The sequence below is a fragment of the Notolepis coatsorum genome (genome assembly GCF_963971535.1).
Source record: "Notolepis coatsorum genome assembly, chromosome: 10".
Lineage (NCBI taxonomy): Eukaryota > Metazoa > Chordata > Actinopteri > Aulopiformes > Paralepididae > Notolepis > Notolepis coatsorum.
In genome coordinates, this window is record NC_140174.1 from 82,520,054 (window position 1) to 82,546,237 (window position 26,184).

General features: G+C 41.6%; 2 protein-coding genes across 2 annotated transcripts in view; one reads left to right on the forward strand and one right to left on the reverse strand.

Annotated features, from left to right (window-relative positions):
* Nucleotides 1–13,607, reverse strand: part of fhad1 (forkhead-associated (FHA) phosphopeptide binding domain 1) — a gene marked incomplete at its 3' end in the record, with an annotated part of 78,015 nt that extends 64,408 nt beyond the window's left edge. Inside the window, exons 1-15 of the mRNA XM_084323077.1 lie at nucleotides 13,532–13,607; nucleotides 12,868–12,972; nucleotides 12,255–12,461; nucleotides 11,864–12,086; nucleotides 11,584–11,675; nucleotides 11,240–11,482; nucleotides 10,744–10,867; nucleotides 9,947–10,077; nucleotides 9,147–9,218; nucleotides 8,941–9,045; nucleotides 7,361–7,450; nucleotides 6,086–6,217; nucleotides 4,131–4,326; nucleotides 1,027–1,097; nucleotides 195–296 (exon numbers count right to left, since the gene is read on the reverse strand). Coding sequence (XP_084179203.1) covers nucleotides 195–296; nucleotides 1,027–1,097; nucleotides 4,131–4,326; nucleotides 6,086–6,217; nucleotides 7,361–7,450; nucleotides 8,941–9,045; nucleotides 9,147–9,218; nucleotides 9,947–10,077; nucleotides 10,744–10,867; nucleotides 11,240–11,482; nucleotides 11,584–11,675; nucleotides 11,864–12,086; nucleotides 12,255–12,461; nucleotides 12,868–12,966 — 1,887 coding nt within the window. The 5' untranslated portion in view covers nucleotides 12,967–12,972; nucleotides 13,532–13,607. The remainder of the gene's footprint in view (nucleotides 1–194; nucleotides 297–1,026; nucleotides 1,098–4,130; nucleotides 4,327–6,085; nucleotides 6,218–7,360; nucleotides 7,451–8,940; nucleotides 9,046–9,146; nucleotides 9,219–9,946; nucleotides 10,078–10,743; nucleotides 10,868–11,239; nucleotides 11,483–11,583; nucleotides 11,676–11,863; nucleotides 12,087–12,254; nucleotides 12,462–12,867; nucleotides 12,973–13,531) is intronic.
* A 262-nt stretch (nucleotides 13,608–13,869) lies between these two features.
* Nucleotides 13,870–26,184, forward strand: part of tmem241 (transmembrane protein 241) — a 39,071-nt gene continuing 26,756 nt past the window's right edge. The window contains exons 1-5 of the mRNA XM_084323078.1: nucleotides 13,870–14,006; nucleotides 19,978–20,024; nucleotides 20,349–20,426; nucleotides 20,647–20,728; nucleotides 21,797–21,874. Of these exons, the coding sequence (XP_084179204.1) occupies nucleotides 13,935–14,006; nucleotides 19,978–20,024; nucleotides 20,349–20,426; nucleotides 20,647–20,728; nucleotides 21,797–21,874 (357 nt within the window). The 5' untranslated portion in view covers nucleotides 13,870–13,934. The remainder of the gene's footprint in view (nucleotides 14,007–19,977; nucleotides 20,025–20,348; nucleotides 20,427–20,646; nucleotides 20,729–21,796; nucleotides 21,875–26,184) is intronic.

The window sequence follows — 26,184 nt, forward strand, 5'->3', positions numbered from 1 at the left end:
CAGGGCATACAGTGAAATGCGGTTGGCCATGCCCGCTTCGATTGTGCAAGAATACAATAGTAAATAAAATAAGTAGAAGACATTGTTACATAATGTTTGGTAAAAGCAATGACATGAGAGGCTGTGTGATATGGTAGTTACTGACAGAACAGCACACAGGTGCCAATAACAGGTGTCTGAGTATGAGATCCAACCTGTAGTCTCTGTTGCTCCAGCTCCTTTCTGCTCAGGTCCAGCTGCTCCTTCAGTTCTCTGCTCTGACCCTCACTCACTCCTCTGATTTCTTCTAGCTCTGACTACATGAAGATGCAATAAAACGATTAAATAAATACTAATCTCCTACAGTAGCACTGACACTGTTACATATAGACTGATACCGATACTGGTGTAGGAGACCGGGCCAATACCATGTTAATAACAGCTCATCCTATTGGAACATTTCCCCAATACCAGAATCCAACACCAAAAGCCACGTGTAACATGTCACAAAACAAAGCAACTTCATCTTTGTAATTTTTGTCCAACCATAGAAGGACGATAAATCTCAGAGAATCATTTAATATATTCTTTATATATTTATTATATTGATTACATTTTCTTTGTTTCAACTCAACGATTCATTGAGGGCAAGCCCTCATTTTCAATGAAGTCAAGCGTACATACATAATAAATACACAATAAATACAATAAACATACAATAAAGGCAATAAGGTTTGTACAATCAATTAAAACAACTGCAGATTATGGTGTAATAGTTGGTGATTAAGGATTTTAACTGACCAAAGTATTGAGTTTTAGAGTTTGTTGTATGATGTTCCATGTGTCAGAAGCACACAAGCTAAAAGCAGATTTCCCCAAGTCCAGCCTTTTTGTCCAATGACCCAAATCTAATGATCTACATGTACATCTATCTATATTGTTACTTGGTATATGTATAACTCAAGTTTGAATACTCAGAATTTGTATCCACAGGGGAAGAAGTGGTGAATGGCTGCATCTCTAGAATCTCAAAATGCTCAAATTTACCTTCAAACATTGAAGCTCCATGCTGTGTGCCTCACGCTCTAGACACAAGGTTTGGACACCATTCAAGATTCCTACAGGAGACAAAATAACTATTATACCACATCAAGGTCCGTTCTTGTAAACTCAATCAAACACAATAAGAATCGTCTTAAGTGAATGCATAGTGATATAATCTCAACAGTCTAGAGTACGTTCCCTATAGACCTTGTTCAGTGGAATTGCGTTGCTAGGGAACAGCTTGAGCTCCCAAGTTTATTTCCTGTCAGCTATTGTGTTCGAAAAACAGGAAATACACTTTAGGCCCATTTAGAATGTTTGTGTTGTCCAGTTTGAACAGGTTTATAGGGGTGTAAAGAACAGCTAGTTCCATAGATGAGAAAACCTTTAATAACCACTATATAGCATGATGTTATTGTGTAAACATAATGCTATGAACTTATATCTTGGTGTGAGACTGTAACTGCACACATTCAATTACTGCTGACTGATAACTGTATTGCTATTATACATTGAAAATTATTACAATTCATCAAATTGAATTTAACCAAACTTAGCCCCTTTCGGGACTGTGATGCACGCCAACATTGTTGGACGAGTGAATACACAGTCCCTTATACCAGGGGTTCCCAAAGTTTTCAGACCGCGACCCCCGAAATAACAGTGTCAGTGAGCCACAACCCCCACTATTATAGGGGTAAAAAAAAAATTGAAAGTAGAAATATATATAATATATATATATATATATGAAATATAGTGCGAAATATAGCCCCAGTCAGGCCACTTTTTAAGCGGCTGGTCCCCCACCAGGAAATTTTTTGTTACAAAGACTTAATTTCCTGCATTCTGGTGCAGGCATTTTTGAATTTGTACTCTTCCTCTTAACATGCAAGTGGGCCCTTTTTAGGACGATTTGCCCACCGGCACTTTGGCGACCACTAGTGGCTCGGGTGTGCATATTTTGTAATACAATATATATATATCGAATTGAAGCCCCATTTGTTTCCTGTCGATAGCCCTTTCAGGTGACAAAATCCTTTCAGCAATTATCGAGTTACATGCCGGTATTTGAGGCTTGTGCAAAGTACACGGTATTGCGCAAAATACCACTCCCGACTCTTGGGGATCTAATTACGTCAATCATTTGGCGATCTCGAAAATTATTGTGGAGGGTTGTAGCCAATGAGTATGGCTTTCCAATGATCCCCCACCTGGGGATGTATGAATCAGGGATCTAGGTGAAAAACTAACGAGCGAAAACAGGAAGAGAAAAACAGCCGAATGAATTGAAGTCTATGAGAAAACTAAGTTTTTCTTTTGTACACAGTTGACCAAAATCACTCCTAATCACTCATTTCTGAATGGATCTTTATGAAATTTGGACATGTACATGTTTTTTTTAAGCCATACCACCTTCTGGGGAAATACTACCTCTGGACTACTAACTACTACAGAAAACCTCAGAATGTTATCTTTAAAAAGAGACCAGGCTCATGCATGTGCTATAAGTATAAAGTATAGTATTTTGGTTTGCAAAAAAAGTATGCAGTCCTCAAATGAAAACTAAAATGGCCACTTTTGGGGGCGCAGGTTAAGAGGATGCCAGTGTTTGTGATGGCATCACAAATTACTGTTAAACAACACTGATTTTGATGGATTTTTTTTGTAATGTCAGATTGAAAAGAATACTCACTCTTACCAAGGGACTAAATTGTCCTCTTCAAAAACGCCATAAAAATATTATATGTTGAAATTATTTACCACTTTTATAAATAAATAAATATTTTATTCAACTTCAGCCCTGATCATAACCACCACATATTCAATTCATTTTATAATTCTAACCCTTTAAATGCCAGTGTGTGTGATGGCATCACAAATTATTGTAAAAATAAAAAACACACAAAAAGTTAAATATTTGCAATATATCAAATGCAAAGTAGATTTTTCTGGGTGGGATTATTACAGTCTAGCATGTGTCAATGATTAGCAACATGATTTTGATGGATTTTTTGTTTTTTCTTTGTGTGTGAGAGAGAGAGAGAGAGAGAGAGAGAGAGAGAGAGAGAGAGAGGAGGAGAGAGAGAGAGAGAGAGAGAGAGAGAGAGAGAGAGAGAGAGAGAGATGAGAGAGAGAGAGAGAGAGAGAGAGAGAGAGAGAGAGAGAGAGAGAGAGAGAGAGAGAGAGAGAGAGAGAGAGAGAGAGTTATCCAACTTGTGTGAGTTTAGACTGCGTTTATTGTTTAAAAGGATCCCCATTAGCTGCCACCTAAGTGGCGAGCTAGTCTTCCTGGGGTCCACACAGGTTACCCTCTGTTGCAGTGATCTCCTGGTTATTCCCCACCTAGGTTATCGAACTATCACGCCGCTGCAACTAGAAACACTGGCCTGGCCTGCTTCTAAGTTCAGTGGCCCGACTGCATGAAAAAAATATATATATAAATAAATTATTATTATAATTTTTTTTAAATCAATACATTCTGGAAATCATCTCGCGACCCCCCCGCGGCTGCTCGCAACCCCTATAGGGGTCGCAACCCCCACTTTGGGAACCACTGCCTTATACGACCATTGAAAAATCTATTAACTCTGAAGAACTGATCCTCAGCAAAACGCTCATCCCAGAGAAATGTCAAAGGTACTCACAGTTACAGGAGGGTTTAGGTCAGACAAATGCTAGGGTTTGAAAGCTCGGCATTGCTAATAAACATTTAAAATAATTTTAATAAACTGGTCAACATGGCTCAAAACTGCTTTATTTCACAGCGCAGGCACATCAGGTAGCCAAAGCCGGAAATAAAGTTTTTTTTTTATAAATAAAGTTTATAAAAATTATTTAAAATGTTTATTAGCAACGCAGAGCTTTCAAACCCTAGCGTTTGTCTGTCCGAAACCCTCGTGCAACTGTGAGTACCTTTGACATTTCTTTGCGACACCTGTACGACAAGCGTTTTGATAGAGAAAAGCGAGACAGACTTAATTGTAGGATTTTTACATCATCGTAGAAGGGACTGTGTATTCACTCGTCCAACAATGTTGCATCACAGTCCCAAAAGGGGCTAAACCAAACTGTGGTTGAAAAATGTATTCGCTCTCAGGCACAGTCACCTTCGGGTGTGTCTGGAACCTGCATGTCAGCCTCCTGAAGGGCCCGCGAGGCAGTCCGCAGGAGAGATATATGGACCGTCAGTACGGAGAGGACCGAGGCCTGGATCCAGCCTAGAGCTTCAGGCACACTCGTCTCTTTCAGAGAACCTATCATTTTCTCTAGGACCTCCGCAGAACACACCTCTTGGATATGACTCTGAGGAGAGAAGGGGAACGGAAGAACAGTGCATATGGGTATGTCTTGTTTCAGTGTTAATTATTTCTGGGTTTAAAACTAGTGTCATGTTTTTGCCTTTTATCATTTGTTCCCATCCCCCAATTGTAGTCGCTATGCCAATTCCCTTCCTTCCTGGTCGTTGCACTGTCGGTCTGGGGAGGGTGTAGACTACCACATGCCTCCTCCGATACAGACGCTTCTTTTCACCTGACAGCGAGGAGATTCACTGGGAGAGGGTAACACGCATGGAGATTCATGCTATCTCCCCCAGATCCCCTCCCTGTTGAACAAGCACTCTGACCAACCAGTAGGAGTCGCTGTTGCAACTACTAGGACTCGGACGGTCGGATACTACCCGTCCCAGACAGGACAGATTTTACATGTTAACTTTCCAAATTAGTGCCTATTTCAAACCTTTATTTATTCTCGAAAAAGGACAATTGAGGTCACCCTCATTTTCAATGTCGTTAAGACTTAGACATTTCGATGCATACATTATATACAATATGTACATAGTGATACAATAAAATATATATATATTAGTGCTGTCAGGCGATTAGATTTTTTTATCTAATTAATTACAAGATTTGTAATGAATTAATCTAATTAATCGCATTTTAATCGCATAACCATTTTATGCCTGATATTCTATAATCATATTTCAAATTGCATGTGTCCGGATGGCAGAATTCAGTACTGTATCTACAAAACCTTCTGTTTAATCATCTTCCATCTATTAATTTGCTTAGATTTTTCAGGTCTGGTCAATTAGAGCATGGTGTTATTCACAGTCAAAGAATTTTTTTTTTTTTTATATTGTCATTTGGTTCTGTGGGATATTAGTAGATATCCTGATGAAGAATGTTTCTCAGTCAACCGAGGCTTGGATAATAACAAGGTTTATTAACCAAACAGATAGATTACATAGAGAGAATGGCTGAGGGCTTCCCCCCAGGTGATCAGCTGAAATCCCCCAGGTAAGAAGACCCGGATAGATCTCGGGAGGAGATCTATATAGTTAACAGGGGGGGGTGTGGTCCCATTTGATAGGTCAGATGGGGGGGGGGGGGTACAGGTAATGGAGACACAGGGGAGGGGAGTGTCTTATTCCACAGAGAGGGGGGGGGCACAGGTAAGGGGATATAGGGGAGGGGACTATATTTACATGAGAACATTAGATATTATACCACAGTTCATTACAATTTACTCAAGCCTAGTAACAGACACAGTATTTCTGACACTGGGAATACATTCCCTGAGATCCATAGATGTCCCTAGAATCAGATACCAAGAACATGCAAATGGACCATATAAAAAAAAGTCTGTAAATGTGTATTCTACGTTCTTATGGAATGAATGAGATAAAAAAAAAATTATAAAAAGAAAATATATATATATATATATATATATATATTTGTAATACATTTTTAGTTAATTTTCATAACGCAATAATTTGCTGTGTAATTAATTAATCTAATTAACGCGATAAACTGACAGCCCTAATATATATATATAATTTGTTTTACATAGTAAACATAGCTGAAGTTTATGTTGTGGTGAATGTGAACAATGGAAATCATTACTTTTCCTAAGGAAATTAGCCATATACAGATAATAAGCATAAATAATAAACTAAATCACAATGTATTAATAGTAAAAATGTATCTGATCTGAATCACAAATTCCAATGTAATCTTCTCATATGCAGTATATATATATGATATGTAGAATGTAATACCTGACAGGCATCTAAACTCGCCCTCAGTCCTTCAGTCTCCTGGTCCAGACTGTCCTGCTCAGCAGACCTCTGTTTGAGCTGCTCCACCAGTCTCTCCCTCTCACCCAGCTGACTGGCAACCCGCTCCAACACCTACAGAGAAAACACCTGATGTATGTCTTGTTTGAAAAGGCAAAGTGTTTGTTATTTGTACTATATATATATGCCAAACACTAACCTGCTGGTCTGACAAGGCATCATGGGAAGTGGGGTCCGTTGAGTCTGAAGCGTCATAGTGATCAGTCTCTAACATGCTGAACAGCTGGCTGCGGAAGTGCTCTACCTGTGAAGTGAGAGTTGAGTGAGTCTCTCTCTCTCTCTCTCTCTCTCTCTCTCTCTCTCTCTCTCTCTCTCACTCACTCACTCACTCACTCACTCACTCACTCACTCACTCACTCACTCACTCACTCACTCACTCACTCACTCACTCACTCACTCACTCACTCACTCACTCACTCACTCACTCACTCACTCACTCACTCACTCTCTCGCAAAGTCTATGCCGTAGTCGACTGCCAACCTTTTTCGATATATATAAAAAAAATCATTCTTTCCAAAAGAAAAGAGGCCTAGAAGCGTGGCTAACGCTAATGGCACACATACCAGAAGCTAACTGCCTACGAAAACAGGCACAGAGGCACTGAAAGAGGATTTCACCCATCTAATGAACACACTAGACTAGACAAAGATGTATCCATCAGTGGACCAATTGCATGCTTTTGCAGAGGACAAGAAGCCTTCAGTCGACTCCTTCAGACATTAAGCACCCCCCACAGCCCAAATGGAATGATAAAAAAATACTAATAGTCGACTAACGGCAAATTTTGGCCAATCATAGTCGACTATCCAAATCCTTAGTCGGGGACAGCCCTAGCATATTGTATTGTGTGTGATGACTGAATAAATTACTACTACTAACATTTGGATCTTTTGACATTTGGATCTCTTTATTTCTGGACTGGTAAAAGCTGATAAGAATATCACTTGAATACAGTGAATTCCAAATACAAATCTAAAATAAAAAATAGAAATCAAAAGTCAAAAGACATGCATGCTATGTTTCCTGCCACTGCCCTTGACCAAGGTAATGGCATCACAACTGGAGTTGGTTCCCGGGCTCCGGATGGGTCAAATGCTGAGGACGAATTTCCCCATAAAGGTACAACTTAACTCAACTCAACTTCATGTTTTCAAATGGTTGTCTATGGAATGGATTTAAATGGAAGACTTTCTTACCTTCACTTCCATCTGTTCCATCTCAGCCTGCTTCCTCTGGAGCTGTGCTCGTCTCTCAGCCTCAGTCTTAGCTAACAGAGACTCTTGCTCCTACAAGGTAAAAGATTATATCACGCTACCAAAAACAAGTCACAGGTCGCATAAACCTAGACCTAATACTATTCCAAAGTGAGTTGTACTTTCATGCCAGCAATAATTGAACCCTTGCAGAACATTTACATTTACATTTAGTCATGTAGCTGATGGTTTTACATTTACATTTAATCATTTAGCTGACAAGTTCTGTACGACAAGTATAGGAGGTAGGTAGGCGGGAGCGGTTTCCTTTGCAGCACGGTACGCCAGGTCGAGGGCCTTGAAGCGGATTCGTGCGGCAATGGGGAGCCAGTGCAGGTCCCTAAGAATTGGAGTGACATGGGCTGACTTCGGTAGGTTTGAGATCAGGCGGGCCGCTGCGTTCTGAATGAGTTGAAGAGGCTTGGTGGCAGTGGCCAGAAGGCCAGCAAGCAGTGCGTTGCAGTAGTCAAGCCGGGAGATGACTGTTGATTGGACGAGGAGTTGGGTGGCTTCTTTTGTCAGAAAGGGGCGGATCCTTCTGACGTTGCTCAGGAGGAATCTGCAGGTTTTGGTTGTCGCTGCGATGTGAGCGGAGAAGTTCAACTGGTTGTCAAGGACAACACCAAGGTTCTTGGCAGTCGGGGACGCGGTCACAGCTGCATTCTCGATTGTGATGGAAAGGTCGGTCAGGGGGGAGGATTTGGCCGGCAGGTGGAGCAATTCTGTTTTGCTTAGGTTCAGTTTGAGGTGGTTGGTCGTCATCCAGGCGGAGATGTCGGACAGACAGGCCGTGATTCGCTCAGAGACGTGGATATCCGAGGGAGGGAAGGAGAGGAAGAGTTGAGTATCATCGGCATAGCAATGATACGAGAAGGTATGAGATGTGATAATGTTACCCAGAGATTTAGTGTAGAGAGAGAAGAGAAGGGGTCCTAGGACCAAGCCCTGGGGGACACCCGTCCGCAGGGGGCGGGTGGCCGACAGGGTCCCTCTCCATGACACTTGGTAGGAGCGGTCATTGAGGTATGATGTCAGCCATGTCAGCGCAGAGCCAGCCACTCCCATTCCTGCGAGGGACGCGAGGAGGATCTGATGGTTGACTATGTCAAAGGCTGCAGATAGGTCTAGAAGAATCAGGACAGAGGAGAGGCCTTTCGCTTTTGCTAAGTGAAGTGCCTCTGTGACCGCAATGAGGGCCGTTTCTGTGGAATGGCCAGTCCTGAAGCCAAACTTGTCAAACTTGAGTGCTACAGACTTGAGTAGCAAAGTACATAAAAGTAAAAAGATGAGTAATTTTTCTACTGTATTTCAGATAATTGATTGATGAAGTGTGTTTTTAGTCGACGACAGACATATAAGTCAGTTTTCAAATGTTTAAATAGTTAAGAAAAACATTGTTACTCCATTGTTAAACCTAAAACAGACTTATATGGTTCTTCATGTGAGGTACTCAATTTTATAAGAGAGGTTGCGTTCTCAAATGGTATTACATCTCATCTGAAAGAAAACTATTTGTAGCTCACCTCAACCTTTTTCTCTAGTCTGTTTTTCAGAGAGTCTTTCTCTGTCACCTGCTGCTGAAGACATCTCTCTGTCTGTCTCAGCGTATCCTCCGACCATCCAACGCTCTAGAAGACACATGGTGGTTAGACAACCCTCTCTTTCTTCAACAACAAACAGCTGGGAATCGTTTTCTATTGATCTGGAGGACTAGAGAACAGAAGCCCACCTTCTTTAGTGTCAGCATCTCATATTCAGAGTTGAGGAGCTCCTCTTGGTGCTTCTTGATCATTTTGGCAAACTGAAGGATGTGATGAGATTTAGAAAAAGGTTCAAGTGGACTTCGAGTGTCGTTTCAAACTCAGATATTCAATTGAAAATCGACATACTCCTATAAAATAATTTCAGACATGAAAACAAAACTGAAAACAGGGATTTTTACAACAGTTAACTGTTATAAACTGACTAAAGCCCTTAGCGTCATTTTACAGGATCAGTTATATTTGTGCAATTTCAGCAATTCATTTTCTTTTGCTGAACCCTTCAGGCTTCAGGCCAGCAGAGTGTTGCTCACTGACTGAGTCACCATATTGAGTAGAATCCAACCAATACTGGATTTTGGGGGCCAGTGCCGATAATGATATTTGGGAATAAAATGAATTCTGATGTCGATATATCACCTGATATTCACACACATTTATAGCAAGGATCTCTCAAATGTGGTTATCTAAGAGTTGTGACCAAGATATGTACTGGAGGTGGAATATTTTACAGTTGAACACATTTTATTATATACGTAGTATATATACTATATTGTATATATACTATATTATATATATACGTCCAGAATCCAGCTGGACCAGGAGTCCTGGTCTTGGTAGCACAATATGGAATTAGTCTCAATGAAATGGAGAAAACTATTGCCCAGGCTTACTCCATATACCATACTGACATACCATACAATACAATATGGAATTAATCACACTCAATAGTTGAAGGTATGTACACAAGAGAACTTTGGGAGTGGACCTTTGTGTTGTTGGCCTTCAGGTGAATGTCCTTGTTTCTGATGTCCTGTCTGAGTTTGTCCACCTCAGAGGACAGTTTCAGAGCCTGCTTCTCCCTGGAAGACAGGTCCTTCTGTAGGCTGGATACTAAACCTGAAGAGAACAGGATCATTGCAGAACCACACGCAAACAGAGAGTGAGAGTGTGTGAGTGAGAGAGAGAGAGAGAGAATGTTTGTATGTAAATGGCTGCTTTTTTATATAGCGCTTTTTTATATAGCGCTTTTATCCAAAGCGCTTTACAATTTGTTCCTCACATTTTACCCATTCATTCACACATTCACACACCGACGGCGGAGGCAACCATGCAAGGTGCCAACCTGCTCATCTGGAGCAATTAGGGGTTAAGTGTCTTGCTCAAGGACACATCGGCACGCTGCCCGGGAGGAGCGGGAATTGAACCGGGAACCTCCGGATTGCCAGACGACTGCTCTACCTATCAAGCCACTGTTGCCCCCTTTGTGTGTGTGTGTGTGTGTGTGTGTTCCAAACACTAATGTCTAGTGCTCTGTTATCTAATGACCATTAATCACTGCAATGTGCATGCATCTATTACAGAGGACCACATTATGTCGTGTTTTATCACCTGAGCCTCCAGAGGTAAACTTATGGGCCTGCCCCGACGCAAGCAAGGCTATGTAAATAAATGAGACCCGTGCGTTGCTTGGAATGAAGCCCTCTGTTTGGCAACACGTAGTGGTAAAACCACAGTGACAACCCCTACCGACCAGATACTACCAACAGAATCAAGAGAGGAGACCTGAGGCAGCGCTGCTGTCCCTCTTCAGTCTCTCCATCTGTCCTCTCAGACTGGAGATCCTCAGGTCCTTCTCTGTCACAGACTGCCTGCTCATCTCAATGGAGTTCCTCTGAAAATTTACAATCTGGAAATACAATGGATTTGAATGAATAAATAAATGAATAAATTAATTGATCAATCAATCAATTCTAATTGATTTAAGGACCTGGGACACTCTAGAGATAGTGCTGGAGGAAGAGATGAATTCCATCATGAACATTGTGTCCCATATTAGACTCGTCATTATCAATACATTTAATAATCAATAATCAAAATTATCTTTTATTGAGAAACACTATTTAATTATACCTTAGACTGGACATGATTACGGTAGTTTCTTGACATCACATAGCAGCATTAAAGAGGGTGGACATTACTCAGCAATAGGAAGTTAGGAACCCCCCCCCACACCCACACACACACACACACACACACACACACACACACACGACTCCACCTGCTCCTTGAGCTGCTGAATCTGTTGATTCTTCTCAGTGATGCTCCTCTCCAGGCAGCATAACCTTCGTTTCACCTCTTGGTCCACAGCAGCGGTGGTGGTGAGCTGGTTCTGGGTCAGCTGGTGACTGAGGATGGCCACCTGGTCCCTCAGCCCAGAGATCACCCCGTCCTTCCTGTGGGACTCACCCTCAAACATGACTAGACGATGCAGCTCATCCCCCAGCTGCAGCAGCCTCTCGTCCTGTGGGCCAGGGGAGAGGGTGAGATCACAACGCTCACGCCTGGGGACGATACCCCGCTGATACTGAGTCCTAAACTGCCTGCGTGGAGAGAGGCTGTTACCTTGTCCTGTAAGAGGTGCTGTGTGGTCTGAGAGCTTGGTGCTGCTGGAGCTCTCTGAGGAGACCTGCTTCTCGTGTTCCCTGTCCAGCTTACTGCACAAGAGGAGATTCACTCAAGGTGCATACAATACATGGCATACTTTATTACCCAAGCCATTTCAACATACAACCAGCATAAAACAAAAAATAATCTTCAATGAAACCCCATCAAGCTATAAGTAAAGTGCCACCTGGACGTTGAACGGCTGGCCATTGCTCAGGAGGGCCACTCTGCTGCCCACTCCTCTTGGCCCCTGCACTGGCAGCTTGTGGTGGTGCCTGGCTGGGAGGTTTTGGTGTTACAGGAGGGCCCCCCCATACCCATGCCTGGGGGCCCCGAGATTGGCCCGGTAGGAGAGGCAGCTGGGATGAGGAAGATGGAGACGGGATGGGGGGGAGGTCTTGGATCAGCTGCAGGGTGCTCTGAAGGTCCGGTCGCTCAGTCATGGGAGGACGGGGCAGCAGCTGGAAAGACAGGAAGGATAAATGGAATGGATATGGCCTAACCACAATTCACAGAGAGAGGGTACATGATTAAAAGTAATCATTCATGTTATGACTCACAAATTATACATTTGGGGGGAGGGGGTTAGAGCTAACTTTCTATAACGGTCTAGAGGTCTATTCCCATACCAGTGATGAGATGTCCACATCTAGCTGATAAGTGGAACCTCTGTATCCAAAGTGTAGTTTGTCCCCAGGGGCTAGACGCACAGATGCGTTGTGGACACGACAGTCGTTGACAAGCGTTCCGTGGGCGGAGTTCAGGTCGGTCAGGACGAAGCAGCGCTCTGCCTCGCTCCATGCAACGAGGGCGTGATGCTCCTCTACACCTCCGTTCTGTCCGTCAACAACACAACACAGTATCACTGGACAACCACATACATGCATAGATTGTGTTTATGTTTATGTACTCATGGTTACGCATAGTGTATCTGTAATAAGGCAGGATGGCCTGCATTGATGTGTATCTATCAGAGACATACAGTATGGCTATTCATTGAGCCAAACCAGTTAAACAGCGCACATCAAGTTATTTAGTCGTGTGTGTATGGTTCCGTGTTGTTTCAATGGTTACTGTCTAAGCATGGTATCAACACTGCCAGGGTTAGGGGTTCAATTCCCTCTGAACCATAATGAAAGATGTATGCAGTCATTCCATTGTCAACACTTTGAATACTGGAGTGCTATAGAAATGCATTTATTCATTCATATTTCATGTATAGTTTCTCATCAAGGGACTCACCTGTAAACATAAATCACATTCTCTATGTCTTCCAATTGTGGTCGTTTTGGGTTGGAGTTTGAAAACCCCTCCTGGGGTTTTCAGAAAGCCTGTCATCATCACCACCTGTCATTGATGTCTATTAGTGAAGCATATCCTTTTCAAAAACCCTTTTCAAAAACACATCCAAAGACTCGACTAGGTCTAGTCTAATAGGCCACACCATTTCCCCTGGAAATAGTATATTCATTCCAACCTGAGCTAGTTAAGTAAATCAACTGCACTGTAAAAAAAATAATAATAATAATAAATTCATGGGATATTCACTGTATTATTTTACAGATTACCTTTTTCTACTTTAAGTGTACATACCATAACAATACAGTAAATTACCTTTTATCAAAATATTAACCATTAAATAAAGGTTGTAATCTGTGTATTTGATTTTACTGTAATTTGACAGTAAGTATTTGGAAACCGTTGCTGCCAGACATTTACCGTTCTTTTAGTTTACAGTGCAGCTCTGTTAACACTGACAGTGTGGGCTTACTGGGCTACATTAAGTTCACAATACATCACACAGAGGTAAAACTTTCATGCATCGTTTTTATAAAGAATGAAGAGATCATGTAAGTGTAATAACCAGGAGAAATATCAAATAAGACAAGCTACTTTACCTACTTACTTGAATAAAGAACACCCAAATTCAATAAATTACACTTCAGGCAGGCTTTTTAGCGGACAGAGAGCAAAGACAAGAAAAACACTTCGGACAAGGGATTGTGTACCAGTGCCATGGAAACATTCTCAAAGACACTGTGACGTCACGAGTCGATCCGCCTTGAATTAACCTCTTGTAACAAACAGACATGCGTGTAAAGATGCAGATGACGCTCTTCTCTGAAGCGCTGCTCTTTGGGGCAAAAACACAGAACTACATTTAAGTAAAAACGTCTGACGTGTCACCGTTTACTCAAGTGCGTTTTCTAATGGGAAGTAGAGCCGAGGAGAGAGAACCCACATCTCTAGTTCAAACTATGTGTGAACTTGGCTTGCAGTGTTATTAACAGCCCTGGCGTGGAGGGCAAATGCATTGGAGAAGACACGCCACTGGTCTCGTATTTACCTGCCTGTTCGTTGTGTCTTATTTCACAAATAAGGTGAGTATCGTTTGACTCGGATGTTTGAAAATGCTCATGTCAGACTAGAGGATGATAACTTTGTTTGAATTGGTCAGTTCGTCTTACATGTTTTATGTGTGTTAGCCTAGGTGATAATGATAGACTTATCATTAGTTCTGTATTTTGTTGCCTCTGTCTCCTCATCATGATTGATTGATTGATTGAACACTTTATTAACAGATTGCAGAATGGGTACAGTACAGCTCAGGAGGACACTGTACATTGGAATATTGACAAAGCCATACTTGGTAATTTACTGTACATTGGAGGGGGTTGGGTTAGGACATTTGCATGGGCCAGTTTCGAATTGCAGTCTTCCGTAGGTGTTCTTTGAGTGTTTTTGAAAGTGGGTAGTGATTCACATTCCTTACAGCTTTGGGTATGGCGTTCCACATTGATGTGGCATAATTGCGAAACGTGTTTAGTCCCTTGTTTGAGCCGATTCTGGGTTTAACATGATTTGTGGATCTCCCTCTGGTGTTGTGATCGTGGTATTCACTGACCTTTGGGAAGTATTTTGACATGTACTGTACATGGGTACCTTGGTCGTGTAGTGTATCTTGTAGACCAGGCCCATTGCAAGTTGCTGTACTCTGTCGTCTACTCTAAGCCATCCTAGGTTGTCAAAGTGGGCAGGGGTGAGGTGGGTTCTAGGAGTCAGGTCAAGCAGTAGTCTGACCAGTTTGTTTTGAGATGTTTGTAATTTTGTTTTTAGTGGGCACCTTTGAGGTGCTTTGGTACCATGAGGTGCAAGCATAGTCGTAGTACGAATTCCAATCTGGCTTCAGAACGTCCCACTCCACTGACACATGCCTCCTCTATTTGAACGACCACATCAAACAAGAGGTGGACGCGGGCAAATACTGCGGCATGGTCATGCTGGACCTACAAAAGGCCTTCGACACTGTCAATCACTCCATTCTAATGGACAAGCTAAAGGCAATTGGTTTTGATAGCTTATCAGTGAGCTGGATGCAATCCTACCTGGAGGGGAGAGAACAGATGGTAGAGGTAAACGGTACTCTATCCCCCCCCCCTCACAGTGAGCTGTGGTGTTCCACAAGGAAGCATACTAGGACCGCTACTCTTCCTAATTTATGCAAATGACATGTCGTCAGCCTGTGACTGCAACTTGTTCCTGTTTGCGGACGACTCAGTCCTGCTGGTCTCTGACAAGAACAAATTGCAGGTTGAAAAAACCCTCAGCACGGAACTAGGCAAAATCTGCATATGGCTCGCTGATAACAAACTATCATTACACATGGGCAAAACAGAGTCCATTCTCTTCGGTTCAAATAACAAACTCAGCAAGACCGACGGCTTCTCAGTTACAGTGGGTGACAATATTGTCACAAGGAAAGACGAAATTACCTACCTGGGTTCCATCCTAGAGGCAAATCTTTCCTGTGACAAAATGGCATCCAATGTAATAAAAAAAGTCAACCAACGAACTAGATTCTTGTACCGGATCTCCTCTCTGGTAAACAAGAATACCCTGAAGACTCTGGCAGGAGCACTCATTCAAGGGTACTATGACTATGCATGCACCTCATGGTACCAAAGCACCTCAAAGGCGCTTAAAACAAAATTACAAACATCACAAAACAAACTGGTCAGACTACTACTTGACCTGAACCCCAGAACCCACCTCACCCCTGCCCACTTTGACAACCTAGGATGGCTTAGAGTAGACGACAGAGTACAGCAACTTGCAATGGGCCTGGTCTTCAAGATACACTATACGACCGGGGTGCCCATGTACATGTCAAAATACTTCCCAAAGTTCAGTGAATACCACAACCACTACACCAGAGGAAGCTCAACAAATCATGTTAAACCCAGATTCGGCTCAAACAAGGGACTAAACACGTTTCGCAATTATGCCACAACAATGTGGAACGCCCTACCCAAAGCTGTAAAGGAATGTGAATCCCTGCCCACATTCAAAACCGCTCTTAAAGAGCACCTACGGGAGGCTGCAATTCGAAACTGGCCACCGTAAAAATTCCCAAAACCCCCACCACCTCCTAATAGACAGTCTCCTCCCCACCGCATGTATATATTCCCTCCCCGCCGTATGTATATTTCCCTCCCACCCACTCACCCCCTCCTAATGTACAGTCCCCTCCCCATCATATGTATATACTCTGTCAGGATCTAGGGGTAACAGTACTGTATATTTGAATACCGCTTATGTCACAAATGTATTAGTACTAAATACCTATATGTCCCTATGCCATAAATGTCATGTATGTTGTGTATGTCATAAATGTCTATATGAAATGAAAATGGGGGACCCTGATGGAAACAAGACAAACGTCTTTCTCAGGTCTGCATCCCCTTAACAATTGTATGTATTGAGCCGTACTGTATTGTACCCATTCTGCAATCTGTTAAATAAAGTTTTCATTCATTCATTCATTCAGTACCCTTGAATGAGTGCTCCTGCCAGAGTCTTCAGGGTATTCTTGTTTACCAGAGAGGAGATCCGGTACAAGAATCGAGTTTGTTGGTTGACTTTTTTTTATTACATTGGATGCCATTTTGTCACAGGAAAGATTAGCCGCTAGGATGAAACCCAGGTAGGTAATATCTTCTTTCCTTGTGACAATATTGTCACCCACTGTAACTGAGAAGCCGTCGGTCTTGCTGAGTTTGTTATTTGAACCGAAGAGAATGGACTCTGTTTTTAATGATAGTTTGTTATCGGCAAGCCATATATATCATCAAGATAAAACAGGGAAGACTGTCGGGTTTTAAACTCAATATTATATTGTTATTGTCTGCAGTGCTTTTACACGTTTTCTTATTCTCTGCATTGCTTTTATTACATTTAGTCTATTTTATGCAACGTTTATGTATTTGTTTACTGATGTGAAGCACTTTTATGAAAGGTGCTATACAAATAAAGTTTATTATTATTCTTATCATCATCATAACACCAAATCACTCATTAATTGTGGGCTAATTGTTATTATATAAATACACACTCGTATAATCTTAAGAGGAATTCTGATTGTAAGAGCCCAAAATATACATATTTTAATATTATTTTTATAATAAATGAGACCCAACTCTGATTTAATATAATTTTAATATGATTATCGATTAAAGATATGTGTGGTTGATTTTCTGATTTTCTGGACAGCAGGCCAGGAATGTGAATCCTGGAATATTTTTCAAATCAGTCAATGACAAGTATTTTATTGAATGAGTTTCCATCATTGTCCATTCAAATAGATATTCAGTATACAGTTACACCTTTTGAACACAAGAGGGCGACACACTACACAGGTTCACTGATCAGAGCCTCAGGGACTCTGCTCCCTGGCCCCTGTTTACAACATGGAAATGCCATAGTGAACCTACAGTTGTTGCTATACCAAAGTACCTTTGGGAGGGAGATTAGTAGCTACCACACTTGCCAAGCAGAAAGGGTGTGGTCCTGGTCAGTGATAGGTAGGCCTGTCGCGATAAGCAATAAATCAATTTATCGCGCGATAATGAAAATTAATGCAATGATTTTGACAGGCGCGATTAATTGCTATTTGCGTGTTTGTTTTAATGAGGCAGGAACCAGAACCTCTTGCCGCTGGCGTTACTACAGAGGTTGGCTGTGATGTGCTCGCATGCAGGCACGAGAGCAAAGCTCGCGTCACATCACAGCATGGCAATATTCACAACATCCCTTGTGTATTATTGCTTTTATACAGCAGGTTTTGTGATGTATTAGGTTTGAGTTTGAACCTATTTGATTGTCGTAGTTATTGTGATGTTGCACCAGGAAGGCGACACACGAGTTGTGAATGAATGAATGAATGAATGAATGAATGAGAACTTTATTTAACATATTGCAGAATGGGTACAATACAGTACGGCTCAATACATACAATTGTTAAGGGGATGCAGACCTGAGAAAGACGTTTGTCTTGTTTACATCAGGGTCCCCCATTTTCAATTCATATAGACATTTATGACATACACAACATACATGACATTTATGGCATAGGGACATATAGGTATTTAGTACTGATACATTTGTGACATAAACGGTATTCAAATATACAGTACTGTTACCCCTAGATCCTGACAGAGTATATACATATGATGGGGAGGGGACTGTACATTAGGCAAAGTAAAATATATTGTTGGTTTCCTGTTGGTTGTCAGTTTGGCCATGGGTAGGTAGGGAATTTATTTTATTTTATTTTTTTATTTTATTCTTTCCCACGGCGACTATGTATAGGGAATTTCTTTATTTAATTAAAATGTTCACAACAACATGGATGCATGTACTCTGCCAGCATGTTTAATATCCATAATACTAAATGTTTGACTAAGATTTCTATGAAACTTTATTCTATATATAAAAATAAAATAAAAAATCATTTTTTTTTTATTTTTTTTTATTTTTTTTTTAAAAACTCATAAAATATATTGCGTCGCACCTAAATCGGCAGGGTCGGTCGGCAACCGGAAACCAACTATTAATTTTGTTAGGCCTTAGGAGGAGGGGGTGGGTGGGTGGGAGAGAAATATACATATGGTGGGGTGGAGACTGTACATTTGGCGGGGGTGGGTGGGTGGGAGAGAAATATACATACGGCGGGGAGGGAATATATACATGCGGTGGGGAGGAGACTGTCTATTAGGAGGTGGTGGGGGGTTTGGGCATTTACGGTGGCCAGTTTCGAATTGCAGCCTCCCGTAGGTGCTCTCTAAGAGCGGTTTTGAATGTGGGTAGGGATTCACATTCCTTTACAGCTTTGGGTAGGGCGTTCCACATTGATGTGGCATAATTGCTAAACGTGTTTAGTCCCTTGTTTGAGCCGATTCTGGGTTAAACATGATTTGTTGAGCTTCCTCTGGTGTAGTGGTTGTGGTATTCACTGACCTTTGGGAAGTATTTTGACATGTACATGGGTACCTTAGTCATATAGTGTATCTTGTAGACCAGGCCCATTGCAAGTTGCTGTACTCTGTCGTCTACTCTAAGCCATCCTAGGTTGTCAAAGTGGGCAGGGGTGAGGTGGGTTCTGGGGGTAAGGTCAAGTAGTAGTCTGACCAGTTTGTTTACGTTAATAATATTTACATTTATATATTTATAATTACATTATAATTATAAACATTTATAAATATATAAATGTAAATAGTATTATTATTATTATTATTATTATTATTAACGTAAAAATATATATTTAATTAATTTTATAAAAATTTAAATGGCTATAGGCTATTTAACTCACCAGAACTAACTCACCAGAACTAACCCGTGGAACGGTTTCCTTGCATTATTATGCTATTATCATTATATTAGTGGAACATTTTTTTTTGTTGAACTTTTGGGAAATACATTTCTCAAAAAAATTAATCTCTCCAAACCGCAATAATATCGATTATAGCAATAATTTCTGGGACAATTAATTGCCCAGCAAAATTTGTTATCGTGACGGGCCGCATGGTCCTATAGGCACCAGAGCAGTCCAATAGGCAAAGCAAGATTATATAATATAACCTTCGTTCAGTGGTCATGGCGGCTGATTTCTCTCATATTTTCAGTGTAGGATCCGGCTGATAAACGACAATGACATCTTTCCCACAGCTTTTTGTTCATATTTTACCTAGGGTACCAAGAATTCTCGAGGGCACTGTATGTGTGAATGGCAGAAGGAACACCCCAATAGTATGGGAAATGCTCTTATCGTCTTCTCTAACAAGAAGATGCATACCGATTTCCCCCCCTATGCGTTCAGTAGAAAGTTATACGGCTGCAAGCTAGCCTAGCTTAGCACAAATGAATGGAAGCGGATACAGACCACTAGCCTACAGTAGCTGTTGTCCAAAAACACCCATTTTTCAAGTATAAATTCCTTCAGCTCCACATGCATGGAATGTGGAAAAGCTTGATTTTGAAGTTGGTTATTTTATGTATTTTCTGTTGTTGTTGCAGTATGTCCTCTCTGTGTTGAAGTTCACCTATCCAACCTTATTTCAAGGGTGAGTAGCTTGATGGCAGCATTTAAACAGGGCCTTGTTTGTTTGTTTGTTTGCCACATGAAAGTTAATGACATAAATATGATATAATATTATTTGAAGCAGGTTCCAACAGTTTGTCTATAACGTGTTACATTTCATAATTTATCATTTGAATTTGATTTGTGTTGGAGCATAATGCCATCTTGGGTATTTTGCCAGTGGCATCCCTGTTTTTGCAGTAAGGAGGTAGTGATATATTCCTGGGTAAGACGTTTCCTAATTATATTGTATGGATATTTGGAAAGGTCTTCACTCAGTTAGAACTTTTTCCATTCATATTTTCAGATGGCAGACATTAATCGGGGGTCTCCTGCTTCTTCTCTCCGGGAAGTTTGGATGGGTAGAGATCAGCCGCATTCCCAGGTAAGTGCATGATGAATGATGATACAATAAGACAAAGACAAAGATAAAAGTTTAGTTTTCTGGAACAACTGTTTTACATTTTGGTGAATGAGGAAAGTCTATATTATTACAGTATATCTCAAATGCTTTGTTTGTAGTCATTTATAAATGAACAATTCTAAGTTACCGGTAGTTGGATGTAACCTTTTTTGAATGGCTGTAATGTTCTGGTATGTTACAGGTCAGCAGCTCTTTCTTGGCTTCCAGGGTCCCTGCTGTTTGTTGGAAACATATATGGAGGCTCCAGGGCCTTATCATGCATGGTAAGTCTCATCAAGTGTGTGTGTGTGTGTGTGTGACACAGTGTGAGAGAGACACAATGTTTAAAACAAATCTTGAACCATATATTTGAGCTTGATTGGTCGATTAATTAATTTGATATCTCTAAAATGAGAAACTCCTATTTCTCCTGAGATTGAAAAGAGACGGCAATAAGCAACAACACGTTCCTATGGACATGGTTGAACAATTCATCTAAATGTTGTTGAAAAATCACAATATGGCCTAGTAGTGCAATATCCAAATCAAAGTAAAAAAAACATTCTAAATGGAACACTGTGGTGCAGAGTAGACATCCTGACCTACAAACCATGTCATACATACCTCTCTTTGTTTCGTACAGTTCCCTGCAAAAAAACACAATAATGAGGCAAAAACGTATTCCTTCTAATATATAATCATCACAATTGCAATATCAGTCAAATTAATTGCAATGTGTTTTGCAAATAGTTCAGCCCTAGTGTAGGCTGAACCCGCCTGGATTACTGCAACGGTGTCCTGTCCGGGGCTCCAAGCAAAACCCTGGACAGGCTCCAGTATGTTCAAAACTCAGCTGCCAGGGTTGTCACCCGCACCAAACCCTGGCAGCACATCACCCCCACCCTCATCATCCACCTCCATTGGCTCCCCATCAAATCCCGCATCACCTACAAATCCCTCCTGCTCACTCACAAGTCCCTCCATGCTCTGGCACCTCAGTACCTCACTGACCTCCTCCACCCCTACAGTCAGTCATGGTCCCTGCGATCCTCAGACACTGGTCAGCTCTCTATTCCCCCGAACCAGACTGCAGACCTTTGGGGACAGATCTTTCAGCGTGGCAGCTCCCACCCTCTGGAACTCCCTCCCTGCAGAACTCCGCAACGCTCAACTCCTCAAAACCCACCTCTTCAACTTGGCCTTTAACCCAAAATAAGTTTGTTATTTTTGTTTGTTTTTTCCCCTTATGTAAAGCGACCTTGGGTCTTATGAAAGGCGCTATATAAAACGAAGTTATTATTATTATTAGGCTGCTTTTATGACATTGCTTGACATGTTCTTCTGTGTTCCAGGACATTCCTTGTTTCTTCACTCTTCATAATTCCTCACATGTGGTTAGTTGGCTGATCCTGATGCTGCTCCACAGAGAGGTAATGCTGCCCAGTACAGCAGTAGTGGTGTGGCAATGATTTGATATGTGAAAAGTAACCAAGTACTTTTACACAAGTACTGCACTTAAGTACAGTTTGGAGGTACTTTATTGTTTTATGGAACTCTGTTATTTTACTGCACTACATTTTAAGGAAATATAACTTTTATCTTCAAAGTAACTAATAACTGGGAGTAAATCTAGTAATAAGTAGGAGGTGGTGCATTAAGGACTGAATCTTCCGTCTTGCTCAGGTCGAAAGTCGCTTGTGACCCCAGATGACCTGAACTAGGGTATATCTTCCAGTAACAGCTCTGTCCCTACAGAATCTTCTCGCACAATCGCAAGGATTCTAAGGGACTGAGGGCTCTGGCGGTCATCCAGGATTCATAGAACCGTAGTTACAGTACATAGTATGTAACTTGCTTTATTTCATCCTTCCTGACTGCCAGAGGTGGTACAGTACTTTAAGCACTGGATGACTCATACCAACAGAGTCATGAGGAATCCAGAGTACGTACCTCATAGAGTAGAAGTAGAGGAACATGGCACAGGGACCACACCAGGGTTCGCACAAGGTCCTTGAAGAACTTAAAGTGCTTGAGTAAAAAAAAATAAAAAAAGTCAAGGCCTACAATTTCTTGAAAACAGCAACATTTTTAACAAGGTGCTTAAAAAGTCATTGGAATTCAAACCAACCAGTTCTGAATCAAGAAATATATATTTTTTTATTTAAAGTGTAACTAATTGTCGGAAATTAGTTTTAAGTAGGGATGTCCGATATTATCGGCCTACCGTTATTATCGGCCGATATTGGCATTAACACTATCAGTGCCGGCCTTGTTTTCCTTTTTACCCCCTTGAATGCCATCATCCACTTCAATGTTAGCGTTAAAAACGCATAATCTATGTTTTTAATTATGGCTATGTGTCTAATCTGCCCGTCGCTTATCAATGACTTGTTTGCAGTCAACATTGTCGAAACGGATTGTTTTTTAATTGGTTCATATCCTTTTTATAGCATTTTGAAAAGCTATCGTTCTCTCTAAAATTCCCCCATAAACGGCATTTATTGGAATATTCTCGAATACACTAGACACGTTGTCATTTGTCGGCCTATTTATGAATAGTTTTCAAATAAACGCTATATTATCGATAGTATAATGTGTACTTATGCACGCTATAGAAGCGGGCTGAAAAATCTATTCTCAAATTTCCTCAACAGCACACACACATACACACACATGGCACATGCTGATATCTCAGTGAATACAGCTCTGATTATCCTAAAACTGGTAACAGACTCCTTACCTTAGATCAGATTTTCTCAAAAAAGATTATTCCAATTCCTGATCGCCATTCCAAATATCGATCGTGTTTATTGATTGATTATTGGCTGCTGTAAATATATATTCCACGCTGCTTTCCAACTCGTGATCACTTCCATGTTCATCAGATCCATCGCCAGCATAATGGAGCCAGTAGGCTCCCCCCACAGACATCTCCCAGTATAATCGAATGGGCTGCAGTTACACAGGGATAGACGATAGGGGGCGGTATTTCCCCATCTGAGCTCCTAGAGCAGTGGTGCCCAACCAGTCGATCGCGACTGGTTTCAAGTAGATCTCGATTAATAAAATTAGATTATAATTTTTTATTTTTTATTTTTTTTTGTGCAAAATCAACTCTGCCTCTCCTTGTTAACTACAACAAGCAATGCTGTTTGTTATTTAAGATGAGGTCGGACTCGGCACTGACAGATTTGTGTTCATTATGCTGCTTTTATAAAGCCTCAAATGACTGCTTACAATATACAATTTTGGCTGGTAGCTCTCGGCTAGGTGGTAAATTAAAAAGTAGATCTTGGTTCAAAAAAGGTTGGGCACCCCTGTCCTAGAGGGTCAATGCCGGCCAATGGAGAGCGACGTCACTGAACCGCCGCCATCTTGCCCAGGTCAGCCTTGAGTGAGAGTGAGTGAGCTGCACAGACAAAAATACTCATAACTCGCTGAAATATTGACGGATTTACAAACTGTTTTATTAACGTGGCTATGATTCAAGCGGTTTGTAAAAAAAAACATCTTTAATTTTTTTTTATAAGTATGCAGTATCATAACTACATCTTTGATGTTTATAGCAAACCAACCCGTTTGTAAATCCGTCAATATTTCAGCGAGTTATGAGTATTTTTGTCTGTGCAGCTCACTCACTCTCACTCAAGGCTGACCTGGGCAAGATGGCGGCGGTTCAGTGACGCTGGTGACTCCGCCTTAAGCTATCTAGTGTTCTATATATATCTATGGTACCAACGGGAGACTCGGTTGATGAAATATGAATTCAGATCGCTAATAAAAAAATCAAACGACATTTCACGTCGTCTGCACTCAACGGGGGGCGTGATAAGACGACAATACACGTCGTCGGCACTCAAAGTGTTAAAATGTAATATTGGAAATTATCTGTATCTGTTTTTAAAAAAATATCTAAAAAATATTTTTTATTTATTTATTTAACCTTTATTTACCCAGGAAAGCAAGTAAGAACAAATTCTCATTTTATTTATTGTGAAAAGTATGCATAATGTTGTGTTTTTTTGGTGGGGAAACCCCGCATATATCGGTATCGGTTGATATCGGAAATTAAGAGTTGGACAATATCGGTATATCTGATATTGGAAAAAAAAAGCCAATATCGAACATCCCTAGTTTTAAGCCATAAATATTGGATCTGATTTTTTTTTTAAATGTACTTTTTTTTTAAGTATCCTAAATGGACCTTTTAAAATGAAAAATAGTGCTTGGAAAAGTACTTGAAAGTTCTTGCATTTCATTTTGCAATGTCTGTGGGAACCCTGCCACACCCAATGGATGACAGCGTTCACTTTGCAGAACCTGGAGAATGTGCCCGGTGATGCCCACAAGGCCGCAGCGCATATGGTATCCAGGGCACCCCTCTCAGGGCTGCCCATGATGTGGAGACACTTCCGGAATAGTGGCACCCTACACCTGATGGCAGGGGGGCAGTTCTTTGCTCCATATGCATGGAAAGTGACATCCACAATCTACTAGTGAGACGGGTGCTGTTTTGACAGACAATGAGTTAATCGGACTTCCGTAACATACTCACTGTAATGTTCACATAAGCTCTTAGGGTCCGTACCGGGCATAGCAGCCTCAATCCTCCCTCTCCTACTAGGGCCAGCTGGACAGGCTGGTTTAGGTGCGAGAGCACGAGCACCTTCTGGAGAAACGCTGACACCAGAGCCGTCTCAGTTCCAGCTCAGACATGAGTCACTCACTCATTGATTTAGCTTTAGTTAACATTACAAGGTATAGTAGACCTGTGAAGCGAGCCACTGATGACACAGGAAGATATACCCTAGCTCGGGTCATCAGGGGTCACAGGTGACTGTGTTGGTATAAATACTCGACCTGCGTATGTGCACGACTGATGATTCAGTACTTAATGCACTGCCTCTGGTGGATGAAATAATAATAATAATTCATTTATTTTGTAAAGCGCTTTTCAAAGACCCAAAGTCGCTGACAATAGAAAAAAAAAAAAAAAAAAAAAACAGAACCACAGGGAAACGGAGGACAATAAGAATACACAGGAAACATAAAACCACGAGTAACAGATAACAAATACGGGAGTGAGTAGGGGAGACAATCGGGAGGAGAGTAAGGGAAAACCAAGGGGGGTGGGGGGGGGGGGGGCAGGAGAGGAGAGAATGTGGGGCAGGGGGAAATGGTGGCGAGTTGGAGGAGGGTGGTTATGGGTAAGGAAGGTTGAATGCTTGGGAGAACAGGTAGGTTTTGAGTCTGGATTTGAAGGTGGAGAGTGAGGGAGAGTCTCTGATGGTCTGAGGGAGGGAGTTCCAGAGTCGGGGTGCAGCTCGTGAGAATGCCCGGTCACCGAAACTTTTGAGTTTGGATGACGGGACAGTGAGGGAAAGAGTGGAAGAGGACCGGAGGGAACGGGTGGGGCGGTAGGGGAGAAGGAGGTCAGTCAGGTAGGCGGGGGCCAGGCTATGGAGGGCTTTGAAGGTGAGGAGTAGTGTTTTGAAGTTAATTCGTTCCTTGATCGGGAGCCAGTGGAGGGAGTGGAGGACAGGAGTGATGTGTTCCCGGGACCGGGTGTTAGTGAGGAGGCGGGCGGCTGAGTTTTGGACCATCTGGAGTTTATGGAGGGAGCGGGAGGTGATGCCAGTGAGGAGGGAGTTACAGTAGTCCAGGCGGGAGGAGATGAAGGCGTGTATGAGGGATTCAGCGGCAGGGGGGGAGAGGCAGTGACTGATTTTGGCAATGTTGC